General features: G+C 42.8%; 2 protein-coding genes across 5 annotated transcripts in view; one reads left to right on the forward strand and one right to left on the reverse strand.

The window, feature by feature from the left end:
- The window catches only part of SPTLC3 (serine palmitoyltransferase long chain base subunit 3), a 159,805-nt gene that overhangs the window by 99,101 nt on the left and 33,168 nt on the right, over window positions 1-27,536 (forward strand). For both annotated transcript variants that reach the window (XM_017341811.3, XM_002710970.5), the window contains exons 8-9: window positions 6,504-6,723; window positions 14,936-15,062. In XM_017341811.3, coding sequence (XP_017197300.3) covers window positions 6,504-6,723; window positions 14,936-15,062 — 347 coding nt within the window. The remainder of the gene's footprint in view (window positions 1-6,503; window positions 6,724-14,935; window positions 15,063-27,536) is intronic.
- TASP1 (taspase 1) overlaps window positions 22,596-27,536 on the reverse strand; it is a 504,811-nt gene continuing 499,870 nt past the window's right edge. For 2 of the 3 annotated variants that reach the window (XR_011380001.1, XR_011380000.1), the window contains one exon: window positions 26,675-26,758. The gene's annotated coding sequence lies outside the window, so the exon portion shown is untranslated. Of the gene's footprint in view, window positions 25,885-26,674; window positions 26,759-27,536 lie in introns of those variants that run through there. The other variant, XR_011379999.1, reaches the window with a different exon arrangement.

A 27,536-nucleotide genomic window follows, 5' to 3' on the forward strand; every position in this document is an offset into this window, starting at 1 on the left:
GCAGTTCTTGTTCCAGAGTTGGAGGTATGGGAGTGGGATGATTTGAGCATCCAAAGGTGAATGCTTAGCTTCAAGTTTTCCCATCCCTTTTATGCTGAGCAGACAAAACATCCACTAAACCATTCAGACTGATGTTTTCATACTGTAGATTGAGCTTGAATTTATTTCATTCTATGTCTGAATCTATTACCATTACTCACATGGACATTTCTCCTGTTGGTTATCCTAATCCAGATATGTACCTCCATTCCTTTTAGAGAAAAAAATGAATTCTTTGAAATCTAAAATAATAAGTCTAGTATAATTTTTTTATTTTAATTTTACAATTTACTGCCCCATAATGGCTGGTGTTTTGCATGCTCCCAGCGCTATGAAGTAGTTCTGAAGTTTGCATTTGAAATTCCTAGTAGTCCATTTTCTTTATTATTTATCAGTTCCCCCTGAGGCCTGGCTGGGGATCACGACCTGGTGATGAGGTCTTTGAGACCACTCTATACCAGGGGCTTCAATTGGGATGATTTTGTCTGTACACTCACCCCAGGCACATTTAGCAATGATCAGTTACCACATCTGTGGTAGGGAACTGTTGGCATCTTGCACAGAGAGGGCAGGGATGCCACTATTGATCCTACAGTGCCCAAGAAAGCCCCGCCCTCCCCTACAAAAAAAGAATTATCTAGCTCAAATTAGCCAATGTCAACCAATCCTGCTCTGGAATAATTAAGTACTCATTGGCCCTAAACTTGCTGCTTTGGGGAAATAATTTCATATTGAACCTGTATCACCATAACCTCAAGCATAGATCATTCTCCCTGTGTGTTCTGTGCCAGCTGCCAGCCTGGATGGGGAGCCAAGAGACCTTATCTAAACTCCTGTCTTTCAGGCTTGGACTAGTGGAAGGACAGATGGGCTGAAGGAGAGCAGACTGGCATCTCCTTTAACCAGAGTAAACAGAACCCAATTGCAAATAAACAGAACTTGACTCCACTGAAGGAAAGTTACATTTTAAGCACTTTGATCATGGCTGAAATTAAGTGGACCACCAGCATCTTACTGTCAAATATTCCCACCAGTTTCATAGAGAAACCAGGAGTTGTTACTCTGGGTCTGTGTTCTACTATGATGTCAGGACAGGAGAGCTAGGTGGAGATTTCCAGTTCTAAGCCCTCATGGCATTCCACCTACAATTTATGTTGCGCTAGAAATGGTGACTGCTCAGGCACCTTTTGGCAACCCTAAAGCATAAGCAATGATTTATTATTTCCTATGCTACTGTGGGTTGTCTGGACCCACTTGGCAGTTGCTCTGCATGGTATTGGTTAGAGGTCATTCATGGGACTGAGAGTTTGGCTAACACTGGAGCAGTCCGTGGCCTCACTCCTACATCTGGCTTCTGATACTGGCTGTTGACTGGGGTGCCTTGTTCTCTTCTACATAGCTTTCTGTGGGTAGTGTCTCTTCTCATTCAGTAGTCTAGCCGGAGCTTCCTTACAACATAGAGAACAAAAGCAGCAGCTGGCAGTGTTTCAAGGGTTAGGCCTTAAAGAGATGCTAGGCACAGCGTCACTTCTGTTGGGCCCTGTTGGCTAAAACACATCATGGAGCCAGCCCAGACTCAAGGGCAGGTGAAATAAACTCACCTTTTGATGGGAGGATCAGTTTGTGTATAGGAAGATTTCAGGAAGTTATCTCTGGAGGAGGCAAACTACAACAGCATCTCCAGCAACCTGGCATCTATGTAGAGTAAAATCTGTACTGTTCACGAACTTCCCTCATTAAGAGGTTCTTTTTGTCTCACCTGCAAGTATTCTTGCCTTTAAATGAGATCAAGACCCAGAGGCCTCGTTGACAGATAGGAGTCAGCGTACTGCTTCAACAGACCTTGATAGGTCTTAAGGCCTTGGTTTCCTAATCTATAAAATAAAGCTAGCCTGGTGAAGGGTTACAGGGCCCTGAAATGCAAAGGAAAAGCCTTCAGAGGAGTGTTATAATTTTCAGCTATCACCAAAGGATGAAATTATTTCTCAGAGAATTTTCCAAAGGGTTAGGAATGTGAAATTTGTAATTCACAAATGCACTTCCACTTTTTTGAGGTGCATCATGGACAACACACCTTGTAGATACCTACCCAAAGTTTCCCTCAAATTTTAACTTCAGATGTTTTTTCTCTGCTTGTGATCTGCAATCAAATGCAAAGCACTTTTCACCACCAACAGCCTGCATACATCAATTATTTTCGTAACTCCAAAAGAGAGCCGTCAGACAAATTGGAACATTTTAGGCATGGCTATAAACAGAAAAGTCTAGATACCAAGACCAAAAAAATGGAAAACTCCAAAAAATAATAAGATTAAAAATGTCACCATCCATAGCTATTATTATTTTTACATAGAATATAGAGGAGACAGAATTCGGAAGAAGACCTGGGATTTGAGCTTTTATCCTAGTGTCTCTGAGTAGTCTGTGTACCCTTCATACATGCTTCAAAAATATGGAAAATTGGATTAACCCTTGTTTGTTTTTTGCAAAAAAATTAAATCTTTGACTACAAGGGATACTCAAAAAGTTCATGGAAATTGCATATTATAAAATAATGATGCACGGATTTAAAAAATGTTTGAACTAAAATAAACTTATCTTTTAGTTCCATTTTCCATGGACTTTTAAAGTTTCCTCATCCATTTGTAAATATTAATGAAGTCATATAAACTGGTACTTAGTAGAGGTCCAGTCCATAAAAAGCCCACACTGAAGGCCATCATCTTCCTCATTACATTTATTTTTAGTTGAGGAAGTTGCAACATGGAAAACAATAAGCCATGTGTATAACAAGGCTATTTGTTCTTCACCTACCCAAGGGACAGTGTCAGAGGAAAGAACTCACATGGACCATACGTCTACTCCTTACTAAACATTTCATGTGTGAATCTTGAGTGAATCTCCCAGTACCCTTGAAATTATTGTGAAGATGGAAAAATGGAGGCCCAGATAACACATAACACATAACTGAGATGAAGCAGATCTGGGCTTAAAATCAAGTGTTGGTACAAAGGCTCAGTGTATAGAAGAGTCAGCCCATCTGACCTTATCCAGGGACATAAACGTGGAACATGCAAGATCATCAGTTTGACTTTTACTATTAACCTATCTGGGTCTAGTGTCTTCTTCATCTATGAAATAGGGACACTGAAATTTGAAGCCTAAAGTTCCATGAACTCATGATTTTTCTTTTTATTTAAAAGTGAAATAGCATTATTTTAGTGTCCTAATCTGTATTTTCCTTCAAGTATTGTTTTAAAGTCACATTTTCCTAGTTTTGTGTCTTAAGGCTCTAAGTCTAAATTTCTTGTCAGCTCACAGTGGTTTAGAAAACTAAAAATTCATCCAAAATTAATCCTGGGACAAAGGGGTGAGCGTTAGCCTGGGCCATGAACTAGCACTTCTGGAGCCAAAACGTTCAAAAGTGAAAGACATCAAAAAATATTCGTCCCTTCCAAAAAAAATACATATGTAAACATGTGCTCAAGTCTCAGAATGCCATCTACTCTAGGAATGTAAGCCATCCTCCTCCCCAGAACAGTGTAACTTTAGACTGAGAAGGGCAGCAGTAAATTCTAACTTATATCTCTATGTTTTAAATAGAGAGAGAATAAGAAAACAGTGTTAACTTTTAATTAGTCTTAACTCCTTTTTTCTCATTTTTTTCACCTTCCTTTCCAATCATGGGTTATACTTTGATACCACCAAAGAGATTTTTCCACCACATATATTGGCCAACCAGTGGTTTAATTTCCAATTCGGTCAGTGGATAATATGGTTTATATGTAGAGGGAAAGGTGGTGAGAGGGAGATTTCAAAAGGCGTCTTGTCACTTAGCTAATACATTATGTAATAGAAAAGATATAAAGAAATTATTCACTGGCTTGCTGGTTTAAGAATATTTCAAGTCCCTGAACAGAGCTTCAAATTAACTGGTAGAATTATCTTTACCTACAGTTGTATTTTAGTTATTTTTATTCAATTGAAATCAAAAGAAAAACACAACCTTCCATTCAGGAAGAAAGAATAAAATGCTGTTCTTGTTTTATCACTTTTGGAACTGCTTTTTGGACAGAAATTCATAGGAATAACATAGATAACCTTTTTTATGCAAGCATCAGACTCGATACCCCACCATAGGGAAAGGTTCTATTCAAATCTGGTCACATTGAGAAAATGAAAACTTAGTGTGAATGAATGTAACTTTATAAAAGCTGAATTCTCCCTAGGATTCTCACATGCCCTTGCATTAATTCCAGAAATCAGCAGTATTTTACAGTCATTAATCTTAGAGAAAGAAATATAAACCAGGTGGGCAGGCCCCTAACATTAACAAGACCAGCCCCATTGAAGGATAGATAATTAGCCGCCCAGAGTGTCTACAAACACTGTTCAGCATTAGCTTTGGACCCTGCCAAATTCAGACCCAGAACAAAGAATAGTTATTTGTGGCATATCAGGTTTTAGCCTATTTGTGTTACCCATGCACAATGTTTAAAGATGAGAAGAAAACTCTAGAATTCTGACAGCCTGAAGCCATTTGTTATATTTGACACCCACAATGCTACCCACATGCCTCATTCTGAAAGACACAACGCACAGCACAGTTGAGGGCTCCCTGATTTCCAGGTTAGGCCTCACTGCAACCAATTTCTCTGAGTGCTGTATCCTAAGAATAACAATTCCCCAAGTGCTAAATTATGGACCAGTCACTTTACATTCATGATTTCCAGTCACTGTTATAAAGGCCCTGTGAGGAGGGTTCCCTTATCATACTTTTTTTACACATGAGAAAACTGAGGCAGGAAATATTACTTTTTTACTGAATCAGTCTAACCTTGAAGCTTATATTAAGAAAATTAACCTAATAAACTAATTAGGAAGAAGTTCAGCTGCCTGATTCAATTGATTAGTTTATGACCTAAATTGAAGGGTAGCTTGAATCGTTTGACAAGTTCCTTTGCCTGGTGAGTGTGTGAGTCTGTGTTTTCATAGTACTTGCCTGCCAGTGCAGTCAAAACTGTGTGTACTATGAACACAGCTTACAAAGTGTCCTGAGAACTGATGAGAGATGACAGGGTTTTTTTTTTTTTATATATATATTTTTAAGCATTAAGATTTATTTTATTTGAAAGAGAGGGTTACAGGGAGAAATAGAGACAGAAAGAGAAAGGTCTTCCATCCTCTGGTTCACAGCCCTAAATGGCCACAACGGCCAGAGCTGAGCTGATCTGAAACCAGGAGCCAGGAGCTTCTTCCAGGTCTCCCACGTGGGTGCAGGGGCCTAAGGGCTTGGGCCATCTTCTACTGCTTTCTCAGGCCATAACAGAGAGCTGCATTGGAAGTGGACTTGAACCGGTGCCTGTATGTGATGCCGGAGCTGCAGGTTGGGGCCTTAACCCGCTGTGCCACAGCGCCACCCCCAACAGTTATTTTAAAGCCGCTGACTTCCAGAGGTGCCATAAAATATTATTAATTTTACTTATTTATTGACTTTGTATTTTTCCCCCTGAGACAGGACTTGAAGTGTTTGGCAACTTACACTATGGGTTAATGCAAAAGGGTTCATCTACAGGAGCAGTCCTCAAAGTGCTGTCCCTGATGACGGGGATCAGAAACTCTGGGGAGTCTGGAAAAAATGTACTATTTCAACACTGACCTGCTCAATCAGAAACTCTGGGGGACAGACCCAGAAATCTGTGTTTTCATAAATAGTTGCTCAACTTTGTTTCACTGCCCCAAGAGTAGAAAGCGGAGACAACACCAGGTGCCTCAAATTAGCCTTTGACTTTCAATAGGTATTGAATAAGAGGTCCTTAGGACTTTTTACTGTGCCTTAGTTAATACTCTGAGGTCCTAACTAATTTTCTTTCGTGTGTTTTTAATTCCTTCTTTTAATATTTGTGTGTTTTCAATTCCTCCTTTTTAATATTTGACAATTCATGCATAAATGGAAAAATGTGGGTCACTGCAGAACAATTTTTATTGTTTTTTTTTAAGTTCTATAAGTTTCATGTATTTCATGTATACAGATTTAGAAATACAGTGAAACTTCCTACCCTAACCTCCCTCCTGCCCACCCTCCAGCCCTTCTCTTCCCTCTCCCATTCCCACTTTTAATTTTTACAAAGATCTACTTTCAGCTTGCTTAATGATCGACTGTTAACCCTACACTAAGTAAGAGGGTTCAACAAATAGTAGGAAGAAAAAACACACAGCTCCTCAGCAGAAGAGACAAGGGCTGTAAACAGTCATCAAATCTCAAAATGTCCATTTCACTCCAATATAGTGCATGTTAGTTACTCTATTAGTTACCTTGGATCAGGGAAAACATATGATCACTGAAGAGCAATTTAATAAAAAAACTAGCAGAGGACCTAGAATCCCAGTGCATGTACTGGGAGATTGACAGAGCACCCCAGGAGAGTATTCATTAGTTACGAGCATTTCTGCTTCTGCCATAGCATGGAAGGTTCCATTGTGCGGCTTCCCCAGATCGTGGCCCTAAAGAAGAAATACAAAGCTTACCTCTACGTAGATGAAGCTCACAGTATTGGGTCAGTGGGCCCAACCGGCCGGGGCGTTTCCGAATTCTTTGGAATAGACCCTGGAGATGTTGATGTGCTCATGGGCACGTTCACCAAAAGCTTTGGAGCCGCAGGAGGTTACATAGCTGGAAAGAAGGTAAGAGACTCCTAGTGTCTTTAAAATCTGCTGGCCGCTATGAACTCCGGGGAAGCTTCAGCTCAGTTCACCTCACCTTGACTCAGCCCTGCAGCTGAGTAACAATGGATCCACACCCAGGTGAGGCCAAGGACTTCACGGAGCTCACTCTCTAATTGTGGAGAGCAGCATGGAGTGAGTGCTCACTTTATAATAAGATGCCAAAGCTTACCCAAGATTCAGTACAAAGGAGAGGCATAACAGACTCACTAGGGGAGTTTCTGGGATGTCTCCAGAATGAATGTCAGCCTTGCCGACAAGTGATGGGAGAGTGGATTATTCCTCAGAGAGGAATAATGTATACTCAGCCACAGAAGTGATTAGGGGATGTTACAAGACAGATCTGCAAGTAGTTTGTGTTTTGTGAAGAACGCAAAGCAGGTAATAGTAACAGTAGGCAAAGGCCAGGTGTTAAGGAGGCTGACCTTATGTTAGGCTATAAGCTATGAGTTTTGAGAGTTTTCATCGGAACAATGGCAGGATCAGTGGCATTTGTGGGCACTCTCATGGAAAGTGGAATTAAAAGAGAAGTTTATTTTGTGCAAAAAAAGTTGAAAACCATATATAAAAAGGATCTTAATATATTCATGGAAGATGTATATTATTTAAAAAAAATTATGTGTGAATGTCAGTTTTTGTACCACAATAAATTTACCTTTTAATCCATTTTTTCATGAACTTTTTGAAATACCCATTGTACTTCTAAGATACTCTGCAAAAACAGTTCTTTCCATAGTGTTGGGTAAGCCATAGGTCAAATCTTCCCACTCTCTAATCTTATCTATATACCTAAAAGATTTTATGTGATGAAATTAGACTTTTTAAATGAGTGCTAGCTCTGTTATTCGAGTGTTAGTACCACCAATGGGTTTGTGAATATAAAACAATAAATGTTCGGAAGACATTTTAAAAGAAGAGGGGCTGGATGGGAGAGGGTTGTGGCCCAGTGGATTAAGCAGCCCCTTGGGTCACCCACATCCCCTATCAGAGTACTGAGTCAAGTCCTAGCTATCTGCTTCTCATCAAGTTCTCTGCTAATGCACCTGGGAAGCAGACACTGCGCTCCTGTTACCCAGGTGGGAGATTCAGATGGCACTCCTGGCTCCTGGCTTCAACCTGGCCCAGCCCCGGCTATTGTGGCCATCTGGGGAGTGGAACCAGCAGATATAAGATATATAAGATATTTCTCTCTCTCTCTCCCCCCTCTCCCCCCTCCTTCTCTTCCCCTCCCTCCCTCTCTCTCCCTCCCCCCTTCTCCTCTCTTTCTCTCTCCTTCTTTCTTTCTCTCCCCCCACTCACCTTTCAAATAAATAAACAAATCTTTCAAAAGAAGAATGAGAAGGGGGAGACATGGAGATGACAGGGGAGGAGAAGGAGGATGGGAAAGGGAAAGTCTGATATTCAAACTCGGATTTGAGCATAAGGGGGCCAGATGTCTCCCCCATTATATGACAGCCTTATCCAAACCTTGACAGCAATCTCATACAACCCTATATCCACCCCAAAGAGATCGTGCGACAGTGGTGCTGGCTCACCTCAGATGGAAGAGCAGGCCGCAAACCAGTGCACACAGGTGGCACCAATGGCTTATCTAAACTTCTCCATTCCTTGCCCATTGTGATCAGAAGGAATAAAATTCCTGGTAAACCAGTTAGACAGATCAAGGAGTGCAGCAGAAAACAGTCCTGTCATTCAAAGCCCGTGATTTAAAACAACAGATTTCATCTTGGCCACTCGCCCTGCTATGATGCTGAAAATACTCAGCGTTTTAAGTGGACTTTACCCCTCACTAAGCACTGCTCTATCCCAGGCTCCCAGCGTTCCGTTTTCAGCCTCCTTCCACTGGCCTGTGGGAATTAGCTGGGTGATGCGGAAAACCTAGAGCATGCCCAGGATCCTACACATGTCAGCTAAACCCGGTGAAAGGTTCAATGCTCCCCTCACAGCGCTCACAGCAGTGGGATCAGAGGGCCTCAAATTTAGGAGCTCCTCTTACCGAGACTGCAATGTTTTGTGAGCTTGAGGTTTGGTGATTACTTTAGCAGAGCCCTGAGCTCAAACATTTTAACCAGGCATAACTCTGCTTCCAGAGTGAAAGGCACCTGAATAAACTGGAGCAAGCAGATCCTTGAAATGCTGTCAAATTTGGTAGATGTCACAGTTTTCTCCTTGGAGTTCCTTCAACTGATACACACTTTACACAAAGCCCGGTGACGAGCCGAAGTAAGAAATGACACCCTGTAGTTCTCCCACGTAGTCTCCCTCTTGAAGTTAGCTGGAGGATTTTAAAAGTATAGGCGTTCTTGGCAGCATCACTCCTATGCATTTAGGATACATACTGAGCAATTGCGAAAATGATGATTATTTACATTAATCAGGATGCAGAAGAAGTATGGACGTCTGTTCATTTTATTGTTCCTTAAAATACTCATTCTGATATTTGGGTGCAGAGGGCTGCATCACTCGTTCCTTCCTTTTCCACTCCTCCTCCTAGTCTCTGGTCCTCTCTCTCCATAGTACAGTGCAAACTCTGAACTTACCACTAGATGGCAGAAAGCAAAAGGGTGTTAGGCAGAGCCCTGTTAGCCTATACTGAGCAAGAAAGCCCAAAAGCAGCAAGATCCGAAACTTTGAAAATAGAGCGCTTTTTAAGATGTGAAGGGTGAGTAAGAGATAGGAGGGCGCTGGAGAAGTTGCTTGTCTGTGTCACCCATTATGATTTAAAAAGCAGTCAGATAGATACACACGTGGCTGGAATGGTTTTGGTGAGATCATAAAGCCGAGATAAACTGGTTTCTCCCCAGCCTAATGAGCCAAGGAACCCATTATGTAATAAAACTTATGTATCTGCTCCCAGGTACCTTTAATTTCTCTTAATTGTGTTAATTTTAATTATGTGTATCTTCAGTTTAAATGATACAATGTATTCTCCTGAACTGAGGATAACTTTGTGAAGAATTTTCACTCTGGGTTTGGTTTAAGCTATGCTTTTTAAACTGAAAGCACATAGGATTTGGCAAATAAAAATATTTTAGTTTTAAAAAAATCTTCATCCTTATCTGTTTAAATAATTAGAGCATTTCATACACACAGTCTTCCAAGATATTTTGCAGTATATGAGATGTTTTAAAAAGTACATGGAAAATAAACTTTATCTCTTAATTCCATTCTCCACAGACTTTTTTGAAATGTTTTTGTATATCTTAATTTGGGGGTTATTGCAAAATATCCAGGATTCTAAACCACCAGACACATAGCAACAAAATTCACCATAAAAATGTTACAGTGCACACACTCAGACTTAACATTTTTCTGAAAATGGGGATCTTAGTAAATCAAGATTTAAAAACAATCACTTGAATCCAAAAACCAAGAAAACCAAAAAAAACCTGACCCTTCCTTTCTAAAAGACAATGTTAATATTGATATAGATGAACCATATTCCCAATAACAGTGTTCCAGAGGCTCTAGAAATCTTTATGCAGTGGGCCAAGGTCAGAGCTATATACATTACCATCTGGAAGAGTCAAGTGAGAGGGAAACATTGAGAAACAAAGGTGAAAAGCATCAACTTGATGCTAAGACGCTACCAGAGAGCAGAGGTTTTGTTTTGGCCTCAGCCTTCCCCTCATAGAAATGTCTGACAAATTCATCTCAGCTAATGAGAGTGTCTGTCTGGCTTTCTTTCCCCACCTAGGAGAAAATGCTAATAAGTCTCTGGAGAGTGAGCACACGGAGTGGGCGCTTAGCCCAGCAGTTACCAGGCCCACACATGGTAGTGTCTGGCTCCTGACGCCAGCCTCCTGCCACTGCAGACCCTGGGAGGGAGCAGTGATGTTCCAACTAGTGGGGTTCCTGGGTTTCTGACTTCCAGTCCTGGTTTGCTGGCATTTGGGGAGTGAACTGGGAAGCCGGGGCTCTCTTGCATGCTCTGGCGGTCTCGTACTCTCTATTTTGCTCACTTTGAGCTTAGAGCTGCGACAGGTGCTCCGTGAAGAACCCCACCTGGAGGATTCTGTCCTTCCAAAATCTTTCAGATGAAACGTTAGCTAATGACCCCTCCACCCAAGGGAGCCCCATGCCATGAATGGCTTCTCTGAAGAAAGCCTAAGCTGATGGCCCTACACTTGTTTTCATTTGTATTCATTAGTTGCTGGGGAGCTGTGCCTGACCCCGGAGACCCCACTTTTTTCTCCAGGCATGGATTCTGATTTCTCTTGCCTGTCTGGTGCTAACCATTGGCTTCCACAGCCTCGACAGGCTGACCAGAGACTTGCAGATGAATGAAGCAAAGGAAAACCCTCCTGACTGATAGTTTCCAGGGCTGGAACGCTCAAGGAAGGAAGGGGGATAGCGCAGCCAAGTTTGGGGTGAGCGTGAGCTCCCAGAGTCTGCACACCAGGCACAGGCAGGCCCCTGGCAGAAGCCAGCTCTGCCTTGTGAGCTCGGCCCTGGCTGTGTTTAACAGCCCTTTGAAGTAAACAGGGGGTCACAGAATGAGCACCAAGATGTTTATGCTAAGAGCCTCCTGTCTGGTTTCCTGTCCAAAACCCACCCTTGCCCTCAACTCCAGGACTGTGGGTAAAGAAAATAATCCAAGTTTTGAACTTAAACATGGACTTGGAAACCTCAGTCTGAGGAGACCTCTAACCTACCCTGAAGGAAGACACAACCCAGACTCACCCTGCAAAAGACCAAAGCCAGCTCTTAACTCACGACTTATCGCACCCAGTGGGGACATAAAGGAAGGCACTCAGTAACCGAGAATCAAGGCTTTCCTTGCCGGTCCCCAGAAGTTACTCAAGAGCTCTCCTTTCTGAACCACACAAGCAAATTACCCCCAGTATTACCCCCAGTCAGCAAACTGATTTTTCAGGGAGAGCAAACTCAGTCCAAAAGAAATACAATTGTGAACAAGACAGTCCTGATGTTAAAAAGGGGTGATACTGAACCACTGAGCATGTATTTAAAACAAGAATGCTCATGACTTGACTTTATGGGATCTCTCCATTTCTGAAGGAAAATTGGGGGTCTGAAACATTGGGAAGAGCCCTTTCAGTCAGGGGTCAAAGTAACTTTGCCTTGTTCCCTTGCCAGCTGTTTGTCAGCAGTGCCCCCAAGCTCAGAGAATACTGTTACATTTGTTTCCAAGAATGCAGCTTTGTATACCACCTCCCATACACTTCAAGGACCCTCACCATCTTCCTCTGTCTCTGAACCCTGTCTGCTTTCCATGAGGCCACCAGTATGCACCATGCCCCCCCCCGCCCCCCGCCAATTCTCCACTATGGATTTTTAAGGGAAACGTGTAACACCACACCTGCTCTCAAGGACATGAACCATTTGGGAACTGACACGATTCCATCTGTGCTTTAGTACTGTACAGACTTGAGTATATACAGCATATTGAGTAATTTTCCCCAACACCCCACCCCCCCAAAAAAGAGGAAGACTGTGAATCAGAAAAAGTACCACAGGGTAAGTAAAAGTTGAATTGGCCTCTGGCCAATCAGAACTCCCTCACCCTTGTGGTGTGGTGATAAAGGTGGGAACTCTAGAGCCAGATACTTTGGGTCCAAATCCTTGTCCCATCACTTTTCCAGGATAATTTTCTGAACCTCTCTGTGACTCATTTATTCCATCTATGAGATAGGGACAAAAATAGGACCTACCTCATAGAGTTATTGCAGACCTTGATGTGCAAAGTTCTTAAAATGGAACCTCAAGCAGACGATGAATATCAGTTATGGCATTAGCTTCTAGTCTCATTCTCTCTTCAAAGTTCCATCTGCCATCACATACTCCTCTCTTTAAAATCCCTCTCTTATCCTTCCTTTTCACTCTTACTGCCACCACCCCAGTGAGGATGGAGGAGGAACTGGGCTGAAAATCCTGGCTTGATGTCTGGGTCTACCAGTGTTTAATTGCATGATCTAGAACACATTTAATTGCATAAGTCTAGAATGTAACATCTAGAAAATAACTCTAGAACATTGCCTTCTGCAAGGTGAGAGAGCTGGAATAAAGACAGGCCAAGGGGTCCTCCCACTTGTCCAACAGTCTTTGAACTGGCCATCTATTCGCAATAATAACCAACCACATCATGTATTCACTGTATGTCAGACTCCTTTTGAAGCACCACTGATGCATTAACTCATTTTATCCTCATAGACTCTGAGGTAGGCATTACTGTCATCTCTCAGCAAAGAAGAAAACTCAGGCACAGATTTAGTCACTTGCCCATGTAAATCACGAAGCCAGGATTTGATCCCAAAATATTTGGGTTCAGGAGCCTGTGCTGGTACTCCTGCATTATACTTCCTTCATCTCAGAGGCACACGTTTCCCCTTCGACTCCCAACTACTCCTGTGGTGTGTGCCCATAAGATGCCATCCTTATTCCTGATTTTAGCACAGGTCCATGACTTTCCCCTCCTTTACATCTAAGTCCCCTCATCCTCTTGGCGAGATCACTGTCGTCAAACACTCCTTTCCTGACACAGGTCCACATGAGTCTATCACACCCCACTTCTCCTTGGTTCCCCCAGCATCCTGTGGGGAGGTGTTCACTCTCTACAGAGAAAGAAAATCCTTGTTGCTGCCCATTGGGGCAGAACACTGAGATGTGAAGGGCAGCCTGGCTGCAGCTGCTCTGGAAAGTGACTGCTGCTCTCCTGTTCAGGTGCCCTGGATCCTCCAAAGTGAACTTCCCGATTGCCAGCCACATGGCCGATACCCTAAATGAGGCCAGCATCCTGCACATCCAAGGGATCTTCCAAAAGTTCATGAGAAGTGTGTATTATGAAAAAAGTGTGCATGGATTTCAAAGGATTTTCCATCAAAATAAACACTTTTTAATCCATTTTCCGTGAACTTTTTAAAAAGATTTATTAATTAAAAGGCAGTCACACACACACGGTGGGGGGGAGGTGGAGAGGGAGAGAGGGAGAGAGGTGGGGGAGAGAGAGAGAATCCTCTATCCACTGGGCCTCTCCTCAAATGCACACCATAGCCAGGGTTGGGCCAGGCTAAAGCCAGAAGTCAGGAACTCCATACAGGTTTCCCACATGGGTGGCAGGGACCTGAGGATTTGGGCTATCTTCCATTGCCTTCCCAGGTGCATTAGCAGGAAGCTGGATCAGAAGTGGAGCAGCAGAGAACCAAACTGGCACTCTGACATGGGATGCCAACATCACAAGCAGCAGCTTAACCAGCTGTGCCACAATGCCAGTCTCTCCATGAGCTTTTTGAAGCACCTTCATATTCTTCAAATATGGCAAAACCTGCCCAGCTGTTTTTATTATATTCACCAAAAAAAAAAAGATTAGGCAGCAACTTAATTTTAATTATATACATGGACTGTAGATGCCAGAAACTAGCCTATGGCTTGTTTCTCTCTTCCCTCCCATGTGAACTCCCACAAAGTTGTTCAGAACAACGTTCTGTTGGTTAAGGAAAGACACGTGACCAGTCCAATTCATCTATCTTTTGGAAGTTGCTGCAAAGTTGGATTGCAAAGATGTACGGTATAGGAAATAAAGGAAATGCAGCCATTTGTTAACAATCTACCTTCTGCTATTGCCTTCATACCTTTGTTCAGCTTTTCCTTTTGCACTCCCTCCCCTCACATTTTCTAAACTCTGTTTTCAAGATGTAATCGATCCCATCTCCTCCTTGGAAGCTTCCCTCTCTGCTCCAGCCAGCAGTGTCCTCTCTGAATCCTCTGCATCTGGTAGCCCTATTGTATGTACTGTTACTTTTCCTAGCACTACATTTCCATGGGAACAATCGTAATATTCTCAAAGGCAAGAACCATATCCTATAGTCTTTGGACACTCCTCAATACCAAGTCAGTTCTCTCACATAGTAGAATTCAACAGACGTCTTGGGAATCATTTTTGCTTCACAATCTGGTTTTGCTTTACAGACTTCGGCTCCAAATGTGCAGTATCCCACTTTTGTATAGCTTCTAGATTTTTGAGGGTGAGACTGAGATTAAAGGGGTAGCAAATAGAAGCACTTTGGTAATGCCCATTAAAGTCACATGCATCTTTTGAGCTTCAAAAATAAAATGTCTTTTGCTTGATGGGTGGAGGCAAGACTAGATGTGATGCTCACCTCTGATACTGAGATTTATTTGCCTTCTTTTTGGGTCTCCCCCATCTTTGCTTAAGGAACTTGTGGATTACATACGGGTCCACTCACATAGTGCTGTTTATGCTACATCCATGAGCCCTCCAGTGGCAGAGCAAATCATCAGAGCAATGAAACTCATCATGGGACTGGATGGGACCACGCAAGGTAAGAGCATCTACAACCACAGAGCACTTGTGACTCCCCTCCCCGACTCTGTCAATCTTCCCCCTTCTCAAATTCATACCTTTGTCTAAAGTAACACAAGCAATATGATAAATGTATCAGAACTGTTGTCAGCACAAACACACACACACAAACACACAAATGCTTTGTTAAAGGGAAGAAAACTTTCTAATTCATCTCCTAATGTGATCAGCAAATTTAGATAATTTTGTGTGATTACTTATGTTGAAATGAAGTAAATATTTTGTGTGTATATGTTTGTGTATGTGTGTATGATTTATGTGTGTATTTCTATGTGTATATTTATAGGTGTGTGTATGCATGTATATGTATGTATGTGTGTATGTATTTATATGTGTGTATGTATTGTGTATATTATGGATGTGAGTGTGTGTTTGCTTTAGTTTGCTTGGGGTTGTCACTTGTGTTTCCCTGACACCAAGACAGTCCATTTAATATTCAACTTTTTAACATCCTTTTACAACCCACTGGCCATTTGAGGGTATCTGGGGAAAACACACACAATAACTTTCCAGCCATTATTTGCCATTGGATCACCTCAACTAAAGTGTGTGACTTTGCTCAACCCAAATGAATTAGAACTACTTCTTGAGAAACTGTTTCATCAAAGCCCCTTGTAACTCTTCTACTTTCGTTCACACATGCTTTATAGAGCTTCTCCCACATGGCACATGCCACTGGGGAGACAGTGATGAATAAGGCAGTTTCCGCAGCCAGGCAAGCTGGTGAGTGCTTTTATGGAGCAGCAAATTATACCCACCCCAGAACCAGCTTTTCAGCAATACAATCCATGTGACCCACCTCATAGCCCAGTTTGTATGATGCCCTACACTGTTTAGGGCAACCTTCCAAGCCTACTTTTTCAGTAGATATATGAGCCTATCCAGCATTTTTCAATACTATAAAAGCAGCAAAAACTTTATTCAAATTTTACCAGAAACTGACTATAGGTTGAGTATCCCTAACTTAAAAATCTGAAACTTGAAATGCTCCAAAAATCTTTAATTTCTGGAGCACCAACATGACACAAGTGGAAAATTCCACATCTGACCTCATGTGATGGCTCACAATCAAAACATGGTTGTCCTAAAATTATCGTATTAATTACCTTCAGACTCCATGTACAAGGAAAATATAAAACAAATTAATGCCATGTTAAAATTTGGGCCCCATCCCAGAGTATCTCATTGTAGATATACAAATGTTCCAAAAATCCAAAACACTTCTTGTCCCAACCAATTTGGATAAGGGATAATCAATCCACAAAATATATAAAGCAGGTAATAGTGAGACTGGTCTGGTGGAAGTGGTGCCTTCCTTCACTTATGAACAGCACCTGGGGTCTTCTACGGGGCCCCGGGGCCCCCCATGACACTTGTTTAAGACCTTCCTCACCACTAAGATAGATCTTGCTTCTTCACAAAAGCAGGAAGATGGACAGCAGGTTGATTTTTTTCCCTCCATATAAAATGCAGCCTTCAAAGATCTTATGACTCTGACTGAATGATCTTTGTAAAAAGGAAATCACAATCCAGTCTAGAAAGGCCTCATGGTACAGGTGGAAGGTGGCCACATGGGTTCAACCCCTGGGTTATACTTACATATTGTGTGGTCTTAGGCCAGTGACTTACCTGTTCGACCCCAAGGAAGTGATGGAACATCTGTGTGTTGCAGTTGCACCAGCTATTAAATAAGGAAAATAATATTTATGAGTCAGGTTTTTGTAAGAATTAGGGGAATTGGCTGGCGCCGAGGCTCACTAGGCTAATCCTCTGCCTGCAGCACCGGCACACCAGGTTCTAGTCCCAGTCGGGGCACCGGATTCTGTCCTGGTTGCTCCTCTTCCAGGCCAGCTCTCTGCTGTGGCCCGGGAGTGCAGTGGAGGATGGGCCAAGTGCTTGGGCCCTGCACCCACAAGGGAGACCAGGAGAAGCACCTGGCTCCTGGCTATGGATCAGTGCGGTGCGCCGGCCACAGCGTGCCGGCCACAGCGCGCCGGCTGCAGCAGCCATTGAGGGGTGAACCAATGGAAAACAAAGACCTTTCTCTCTGTCTCTTTCTCTGTCCACTCTGCCTGTCCAAAAAAAAAAAAAAAAAAAAAAAAAAATTAGGGGAATTCATCCTTGTGAGGTATTTAAAGTTCTGTCTGGAAAGGATTTTTAGTAAGTTTGATATAATATAATTGTTGCTCCTGATATTTGCCATTATTCCTGAAGAATCTTTCCAAATTTATTTATTTAAGCAGCAAAGAGAGACAGAGAGAAAAAAAATACAGGCAGAGAGCTCCTATTTGCTGCTTTACCCCTTAAATGACCTCAACAGCCAAGGCTGGACCAGGCCGGGCTAATTCCAGAATTTAATCCAGGTTTCCCATGTGGGTAATAGAAACCCAATTCCTGAGCCATCACCTGCTCACTCCCAGAGTGTGCATTGGCAGGAAGCTGGAATCAGGACCAGCGCCAGAACTCAAACCCAGATGCTCTGATATAAGATATGGGTGTCCTAAGTGGTTTCTTAACCTCCAGGCCAAACACCTGCCTCTCAAAGGAGACTTTGACCACATCTCAGGATGCTGTAAGAAGGATTCTTATGACAGAAGTGAAATAGGACTAGATATCCTCCAAATATCTGGATTAGTCAGGATAATCTAGGTTATGCCACATTAACAAACCCTGAAAATCTCAATGGCTTATGAGAACCAAGATTTATTTCTGGCTTGCACCAAATCTTATACAAATCAGCCAACTCCTGGCACAGTTCTTGTTCATAGGGGCAGTGACTTGGGCTGCTCCAAGCTTTAGGGTAGGCCTTCTCAGAACATGGTCCCCATGGTCACTAAGGAGGAAAGAAAGGGAGGGTCAACCTAGAAATGATATTTATCACCTTGCTCACAGTCCACTGTCTGGAACTGCTCATACAGCCGTGTCAAAAAGAGGTAGTAAGTTAAAGGCTATGGATATTGGATAAGCAGTTATCTTCCAGCACTTTAAACGGCAATAAAGAGCTGTGTCCATCCCTGTGCGAGTTGTCAGGTGGTGTAAAGATACTGTTGTGGAATCACAGGCTTCTTACAGGGCTGTGTGAATTATGCCCTGATCTTTAAGGACTTCTTAATGGAAAATCACCTATTTGTGATTTATTATATCATAATGACCTGAATGACTCTTTGGTCTTATTTTAAAGATGAGTGACTAGGAAAAAGTTATTCCAAAAAGTAGCCTATTTCTTAGTAAGGATTTTTTGAGAATTCCTTAAACACTTTGGAGCCTTTGTTATCAAGATCCATTGATTTACATGTATGCAGCTTTGCAATCATTCTCTTCCCTCCTCTGGAATGGTTTATGCATTCATCACAGACAGGATTTGTTCTGCTTATGTGATCACGATTGAAGATCAATAGAAAAATTGCATTTAAAGATATGATCATTTGTCCTTCCAGTCATTTATCATCAATGCCATCTCTCATCTTCCCCTGAGGTAAGCGCTATTTCTCCTGGTTTTTTCTCTCAGCTTTATAATTAATTACTTGATCCTTTTCTTTTAACCTTGCAGTTGAAGTTTTTCACTTCACTCCTCTTGCCATCTTAAGAGAGGGAAGAAAAATCAGAAACATGGTTTGTTTTCTCAGAACCGAAGGAGATGAACCAGGGAGAAAGATAGGAGAGTTTCCTTTCAACTAAATGAACAAAGGGAAATAGTAGAATAGAAAATCGAGACTCATGAGCCAAGTTTCAGGTGGTTCTGCCTGACATGTCTTTTGAAGAATTCAAAGGCGCACAGTGAATGATCATGCTGGCCTCATTTACAACAATGACTGCTTTAAGTAAAACGGACAGGTTGGGAATATTGCATGAGCTAGCCCTTTCCGCAGAGATAGACTGACTCTTGGGTTAAAGTTGTCCAAAGCTCAAAGGGATGCACTGTGTTATGCTGGAGCTGACTTACAGGATCTGAGAAAAGAGAAGCCCGGCTCCAAGCCTTCATCTTTGGCCCACTCCACTGCAACTGTGATCGGAGCCTTTCAAGGCTTTGTTTCGGGTTGAATTTGGGGAGCGGTTGGCCAGATCTGTTCCTTGATGAATGTCTTCGCTTTAATCTGCATTGCAAAGCCATACGCTTCAAAGAAAAGCAAGCTACAGGAATAAGGTCAGTGTCCCTTTGATGCCAGGGTTCAAAGATGAAATAGCAGTCCCAGTGAAATGACAATGTTTATGCACAAACAGCCACCTTCGCTCTGCAGCCAGGCTTCTGGTACAGTTAATGCACACAGGCTGAGGGGCTGCAGGCCGGGCGTGCATTCCATATGCACCGAGGCCCTTTTAAACTCCTGGCCTGTCACTCTGTGCAGTGAAATAGCCCAAAGTGGAGATTTGGTTTCTCCAGCCTAATGGATAGTGGGTGGTCCCCCAGCCAAACCATGCGGTAAGCCCCTTAAGGGCAAGAAATGTGTCTTGAGTTAATTTGGTGTTCCTCTGAGTGTCAAACTCAGTGCTTGGCTTAATGAATATGTCATGATTCAAGTTCCATCTTGCCGGCCTGCTCGATTTCAGCTAATTGAGATCATGGGGATGTTTATCTCATAGGCCTGGGGACCAAGATCTTTCAGCGATTGTGGTTACTTTCGGAGAGGTCCAGAAAGATTGCATCTCAGTCATTTCCTCCATCTAGACATGGTGCAGGCAGTGGAGCCCCAATCTACATTGACTCCCTTAAGAAAGTATTGTCAACAGTTGTCTTATTATTTGGTTTAAATCACTGGTGCACATTTTTCAATTAGTCAAATTATTTTTCACCTTGCAACCTTGACCTTACTTCTCTGCACCCTTTTCCCCAACCCTGGGGCACCTTTCACTTCTCAGAGAAAACCACGGTTGTATAGCATGGATGACTGTGGGAGTGTGGTCTGTGCCCAGCCCACCATTTGCTCCATTACTGGCAGGATACTCGTCCTCCTTTAGTCTCAGTTCCTCCACTGTCAACTGATATTGTCAGATGATTAAATGATGGAGTGTAGATAATGAGCTAAGCATGTTGCTTGATATAAGTGGTCAATGAAATTCCATTATTTTTTATGTGTCTGCTTTCTTCCCTTCCCCACATTTGTAATAGCTTTTACCCACCCTGGGATTCTTCCTTTCTCTGTGACTTGGCACCTACTCCATCCATAAATCCTGCAGCCTATTCCTCTGACATATGAGGGTACTTCAAATAGTTCATAGAAAAATGGAATTAAAAATGTTTATTTATGTGCAAAAATAAAATTTGAAACCCATGCATAGTTTTTTCATAATATGCATACTCCATGTAATATGAAAAGAAATGTTTTTTTTAAAGATTTTATTTATTTATTTATTTGACAGATAGAGACAGCGAGAGAGAGAGAGAGAGAGAGAGAGAGGTCTGGCCGGCGCCGCGGCTCACTAGGCTAATCCTCTGCCTTGTGGTGCCGGCACACAGGGTTCTAGTCCTGATCGGGGCGCCAGATTCTGTCCCGGTTGCCCCTCTTCCAGGCCAGCTCTCTGCTGTGGCCAGGGAGTGCAGTAGAGGATGGCCCAAGTGCTTGGGCCCTGCACCCCATGGGAGACCAGGATAAGCACCTGGCTCCTGCCTTCGCATCAGTGCGGTGCGCCGGCCACAGCGCGCCGGCCGCGGTGGCCATTGGAGGGTGAACCAATGGCAAAGGAAGACCTTTCTCTCTCTCTCTCTCTCTCTCACTGTCCACTCTGCCTGTCAAAAAGAGAGAGAGAGAGACAGAAAGGTCTTCCCTCTGTTGGTTCACCCCCCAAATGGCCGCTAGGTGCTGCACCGATCCGAAGCCAGGAGCTAGGTGCTTTTTCCTGGTCTCCCACATGGGTGCAGGCGCCCAAGGACTTGGGCCATCCTCCACTGCCTTCCTGGGCCACAGCAGAGAGCTGGACTGGAAGAGGAGCAGCCGGGACTAGAACCTGGTACCCATATGGGATGCCGGCGCCGTAGGCGGAGGATTAACCAAGTGAGCCACGGCACCAGGCCCCAAGAAATGTTTTTTTGCACCAAAGTCAAGTCATACTTTCAAGTCCACTTTCCCATGAACTTTTGAAGGCCCTTCAAATGCCCGTATTCTCGTCACTCCTCACACTTCACCCCTCCCTTGCTCACCTCACAGCTGGATTGCTGGAGTAGTTTCCCAAATATTCTCCCCACTTCTGCCCCTCCCTTTCTGAGGCTTGTTCTCCACACAGAAGCCAAAATTATCTTTAAGGAAAAAGGGAGAGGGACTGGCATTGCGGCACAGTGCCTGGGATGCCAGCATCCCATATGTGAGCGCCAGTTTGAGTTCTGTTTTGCTTCTGATTCAGCTCCCTGCTAATGTGCCTAGAAAAACAGCAGAAAACAGCCCAAATACCAGGGACCCTGCCATCTACATGGGAGACCTGAATGGAGTTCCTGGCTCGTGGCTTCAGCATGGCCTAGCCCTGTTTGTTTCAGCCATTTGGAGAGTGAATAAGTGAATGGAAGAGTCTATCCGTCACTCTGCTGCTCTGTCTTTAACTTAAGTAAATGTTTAGGGGGGAAAGGGGGGCAGAAAAGTCATAACTCAAACCATATTACTCCTTGACTCAGAACTCTCCAACAGTTTCTCTGCTTGCTCAGCACAAAGTTCAGTCTGTGGCCCCTGAAGTCCTCTGGAACGTGCTCCTCCACACTTACCTTTGTTTGATGCACCCAGCTGGCAGCCTGCACTCCTAGAGTACAGAGGGCAGCTCCCATGGAGAGGCCTTTGCACTTGGTTCCTCCAAAGCAGCAGTAGAGACCAACATCTGTGTGACCCCCGCCCCCGCCCTTCCCTCACATCTCCGCTCAAAATCAACCGCATTAGGGGAGTAGCCCTATCCTAAATAGTGCACATTCCTTGTCCCTCTAATTTTCCAGGACTGTCTTTCATCTCTATAGCATTTAGGGGCACCTAACAAATTATGTATCTGCTTATTGTCTGTTTCCTCACTAGAATGTAAACCCCAGGAGAACTGAGACCAGTGCATAGGTTCTCAATAAATATTTATGGAAAGAATTCTCCTCTCTGCCTTTCTTATCTCAACAAATAAACAAGTCTCATCTCCTTTACTCCTTGGGCTTTCTTTTCCTCTTTTCCGCCTTCTAGACCCACCAGCCCCTTTACTCAACCATGAATTTATCAGTTCCCCTCATACTAAAAAGCCTTCCCTTAAGCCTTCTTCCTCTCCGAACAGTGACCGAGTCTTACCCCTTCCTGCTTCCTTCTCTGCCCCTTCTCCCCCCCACAATCAGTTTTCAGCTCCTTCAGCTTGACCTCTGATCTTTGGCTCTGCAGGCCCTGCCCCCTCAAAGATCACTCTAAACCTACTCTCCTTCTGGATTGCAATTGGCCTCTCTGCGTCATTTGTTCTCTTCGAAAGTGGTCTTCCCCTAGTTGTGGGGATGCTCTTTGCTCTTGTCATGCTTCTTTTATTGTCCTTTTTCTTCCTCTTCTTTTCAGCTTGGCCTCTTTTCCCATCTCTATTGGCCAGAATTCCATCTTCTGTTCTCTTAACATCTCCCTCTGCCCGAGTTCCCTCACCTGTTTCCTTTGCTTTGTCTGGAGACGTGCCTCTCACACCTGAACCTGCATCTGATTCACCTGGAGGGAGGGTTAAAGCAGCTTGTTGACCCCACCGCCCAGAGAGTTCTGCATGAAACACTCCCCGCAGTTCTAGCAAACTCCCAGGTGACAGCGACGCTGCTGGCCCAGCCTTTACCCTTCGAGAACCACTGCTTTATAATAACTGCGCAGCCATCCTATCCCTCCTACCAGGTACTAATGGACTGTGGATTTCTTATGGCTAGAAACTGTCCTATCATATCATCTTTATATCATCAGCACAGTGCCTGACATGATAGTTTTTCAACACGTATGTTCAAGCTGAATTGAAAAGAATCATGTGGAGACCCAGTTGTGCCATGACACAGATGCTGATAAAAATATCTATTCAGAGCCATCTTTTCATTGATAGACTTGAACAGACTCTCTGAACACTTACTGTTAGCCAGATGAGCAATTGAACTTGCCCACCAAGTTCAGCCTCTTCCTTGTAATTCTTGCCTATGTTGGTGTGCAGTCTTGTTCATTACATTTCTGTGCTTCATATACTGTCACCTGTGTTGGGAAAACCTGCCCACATGTCCTGTCATCACTGCTTGTTTCATGAAGACGGGAGTGCCTGCTGAGAGGGCAATGGTAGTCCACAGCTTCACTTGGGGCTCACCAGAAATGCAGAAAGCATTTCTGAATCACACACTCTAGGGCAGCGGTCAGCAAGCTGTCTTAACCATCCCTCCAGGTGGTTCTGGTGCAGGCTCAACTTTAAGAACCATGTTCCTACATAAAGGAAAGGATGTGGGTGACAGCATTTTCTCAGAAGGAAAAGTCGAGAAAACAAGGGATGGAATTCTGGAAAATTCAGGCAGAGGGAGAGGACACAGCAGAAAATCAGGAAGAATTAGGAAGAAGAAAAGGCAGATAAAAAGAAAATCTCCCAAAAGAAAATCATGAAGCATTTTTTGATCCATTTCTTTCAGCCTGTTTAAATCAAAATATCAACTCTGTTTACTCAGTCAACATTACCTCACCTATTCTTCCCAATACCTGTGCCTACCTACCTTGGAATAAAGGATAGCAAAGAATTCTTGCCCTCATGAAGGATCTGTGTCTTCCAACAGACTCTCCCTTGACTCCATGCTTTCATGTAAAGCCATTAAGGATTCATGATTGCAAATACTGACTAAGTCATTTGATTTGATGGTAGGCAGCTACTATGGTTTGGTTGTGATTTATCCCCCTAAGAATTTATGTGTTAGATGGTTGCTCTGTATTGTGGCAATATTAAGAGGTGGTGGAACATTTAAGAGATGGCATGTACTGGAAGGCCATTAGGTCTTGCTAATGAAAGTAGATCTTGTGGGATTCCACTATCCTCAAAATTATGAACTGCTACAAAAAAACAAAACTGGTCCTCCCCACTCCTTGGCTACTGTCTTGCCATGTGACCACTCACTTGCACACTCTCAACATTGTGATGCTATCACCATGAGGTCCTCACCAGAGCTGACCCAGTGCCAGCACCGTACCCTCAAACCTCTATAACTGTGAGCTAAATGAACCTCTTTTCTTTATAAAGGACCCAGCCTCAGGATTTCACTGTGGTAATAAAAATAGTCTAAGACAGCATTTCACAGAGACATTGCCATTTCTGTATTAACTCATGTCTCTTGAGATAGACAAGGTGGTATTCATAATAATTACTGAAATTCTCCATTTCTACAGTGCATTTTTAATACATAGAATCAATTTGGTGAGAAAGAAGATCCCCATGGGCAACAATGCTAAGTGTTTTCTAAGAATAACTGATGACAAAACATTTCATATTCATAACTTGGAAGGGATGGCTTTCCCTATAATTATGTGGGATCTGCATGACTTTGTACTGTAATTATCACCCCTTTTGGGCTACCCATCTTCCTTATATGATTGTTAGAATTTGAAAGCATGGTATTGAACAGATGCCAACTTTTTTTATTAAAAAAGATGATCAGTTCAATCTGAAATATCTATTGATCAGTTTCATCTATTGATTTAGCATTTTAGTATCAAATACTAGGATTCTTGTTATACTTTCAGTTACTTATCAGGGTGATAGAGCAGTTATATTGTCAAACATGTGAAATTAACTCTTCTTTTAAGTACCAACCTACACCAGAGACAGGAATAGTTGGAATGACTCTGATTAACAGGCCAGTACTTAGTTTGGATTACTCCGTTGGATACCTCCTTCCTTATTTAACAAAAAATAGTTATAGAAAAACTCATAATGTTTGTGATTTAATCAACCTTCTCCCATCTGCTACTTCAATGCTAGGCTGGTGGGATAATTGCCAGCTTTGAGTCACAAAAACACTTATCACTATAACACGCACAGAAACATTTGACTTTTTGTAATCAAGTGGCCAATAGAAAAGGAGACAGAAGTGGGAATTTACTTATATGCGAAAATATATATGGAATTTCAGTTTCTAGTGTATGAGGTCAGATTTCATATATTTACATCACTGCTAATAAATTCTCCTCTGATAAATTTAGGAAAAAGTGTAGGAAAAATAGGATTATTTTTCTTCAAAGTCACACCTATGCCTCCCTGCTCTTAAAAAGAGTTACTTGGGGCTGGCGCTGCAGCTCACTAGGCTAATCCTCCACCTTGTGGTGCCGGCACACCGGGTTCTAGTCCCGGTCGGGGCGCCGGATTCTGTCCCGGTTGCCACTCTTCCAGGCCAGCTCTCTGCTGTGGCCAGGGAGTGCAGTGGAGGATGGCCCAAGTCCTTGGGCCCTGCACCCCATGGGAGATCAGGATAAGTACCTGGCTCCTGCCTTCAGATCAGCGCGGTGCGCCGGCTGCAGCACACCGGCTGCAGCACGCCGGCCGCGGCGGCCATTGGAGGGTGAACCAACAGCAAAGGAAGACCTTTCTCTCTGTCTCTCTCTCTCACCGTCCACTCTGCCTGTCAAAAAAAAAAAAAAGAGTTACTTGGTCGTGAGGGGGTACGCCTAGATATTATGTAGGTAGGGCTAAACTGAAGATAAAAAAGAACATGCTCCAATGCATAGTTTCCTTGGAAATAAAACAATTAGCTATACAAGAGCCTCAAAAATACAAGAGTTTATCCGACAGAATGACAATGTGAAGTTTTCTCTGTAGAACTTCATGCTTTTTGATGTAGTAGTCAGGTATTATTGCTGCAAAAAGAGGACATAAGTCATAATATCATCACTCAAACTTAGCTATTATCCAGATAATTTCCTCAGTTTCCTACTTGCAATATATAGGAAAAAAAAAAAAAAAAAAAAACAAGCATAGTAGAGTATGAAAACTCACATTTTTTTTGTCAATCTGAGTTCAGAAAGCAAGTAAGAAAAGGACTGGAGGGAAGATGCACTGTGGCACAGCGAGTTAAGCCACCCCCATATTGGAGCACCAGTCTGAGTCCCAGCTGCTCTGCTTCTGATCAGGCTCCCTGCTAATGCACCTGGCAAGGCAGTAGATGGCGGTCTGGTCCAAGTGCTTGGACCACTGCCACTCATGTGGGAGACCCGGATGGAATTTCTGACTCTTGGCGTCAGGTTTGGGTCATGAACCAGTGGATGGAATATCTCTTTCTCATCTCTCCCCCTTTCTTCTTTCTGCCGTTCAAATAAAAATAAATACGTCTTTTAAAAAAAATACAAAGAAAAAGATGGGGAAACTGAGTCTGTAAATTAGAGCCAAGGACTCCCACCACCACGACTGTGCTGGTACAAGGAATTCCTCTTCAGGCCGTGTTTCCATTGCCCATTAGAAATCAAAATCAACTTCAGACCAAGTCTGGAGAGGAAAAACCAAATAGAAATGCCCCCCACCCAAGAGGCCTCCCCATACTTAAGTTTTTGTGATGTTTTATTTTTCTGGTGACTTGGGAAGTATTCAAAACATTCCACTAGTAGGGAAGTGGTTACCTCTGCCATAGAGTTCTACTCTCACATCACTCACCGGGCCCAAAGTGAACGGGGCGCTCTTCTCTTTTCCTTTGAGTGCTGCTCTCTGGGAGAAGGCTCTCTGTTTCTGAACCAAGCACTGATGGATTTTAAATTTGCACGTGGTTATATAACAGTGTTATAATACACAAGGATACTTCAAAATGCTCATTGAAAAACAGAATTGAAAGTATGAGTTTACCTTGTTGCATTTTTTTAAAATCACTGCATGGATTTTCATGTTATACACTGTCCATACATTATAAAAAAACACCTGTTTTGCATCAAAATAAGTCCTCCTTCTCTGTGGGTTCTACATCCACAGATTCAACTGTGATTAAAAATAATCGGTTTTAAAAAAATTTCATCTGTACTGAACACATAAGATTTGTTTCTTGTCATTACTCCCTAACCAATATAGTACAACCAGTATTTACATTTACATAGGTATTATAAGTAATCTAGGAGTAATTTTAAATATATGTGAGAATATTCCTAGATTATATGAAAACACTTGGTCATTTATATACAGGGACTTGAGCATCTGTAGATTTTGGTGTCTAAGTAAGTCTTGGAACCAATCCCTTCTGGATACCATGGGATAACTACATAATAAATATTTGGTTATGCAGTATCATATTTTATGGTGATTTTGCCTATTCTAAAATTAAGACTGGGTCTTTTGTCTCTTCATTTGAAACCTCCTGAGTCTTGTCACTGAGAACATCTAAGGGGCCAGAGATAAGTGGTGTCTATACAACAGGAAAAAAATCTGTGTTGTTATATATTAATGTTAGCTGTCGCAAAACACACCGAACACTGGAGTGAGATTGAAGAAATCCAGGTCGCTAAAAACAGAGAAGTCAAAAATTGAAACT

The sequence above is a fragment of the Oryctolagus cuniculus genome, chromosome 11, assembly GCF_964237555.1.
Source record: "Oryctolagus cuniculus chromosome 11, mOryCun1.1, whole genome shotgun sequence".
Classification (NCBI taxonomy): Eukaryota; Metazoa; Chordata; class Mammalia; order Lagomorpha; family Leporidae; genus Oryctolagus; species Oryctolagus cuniculus.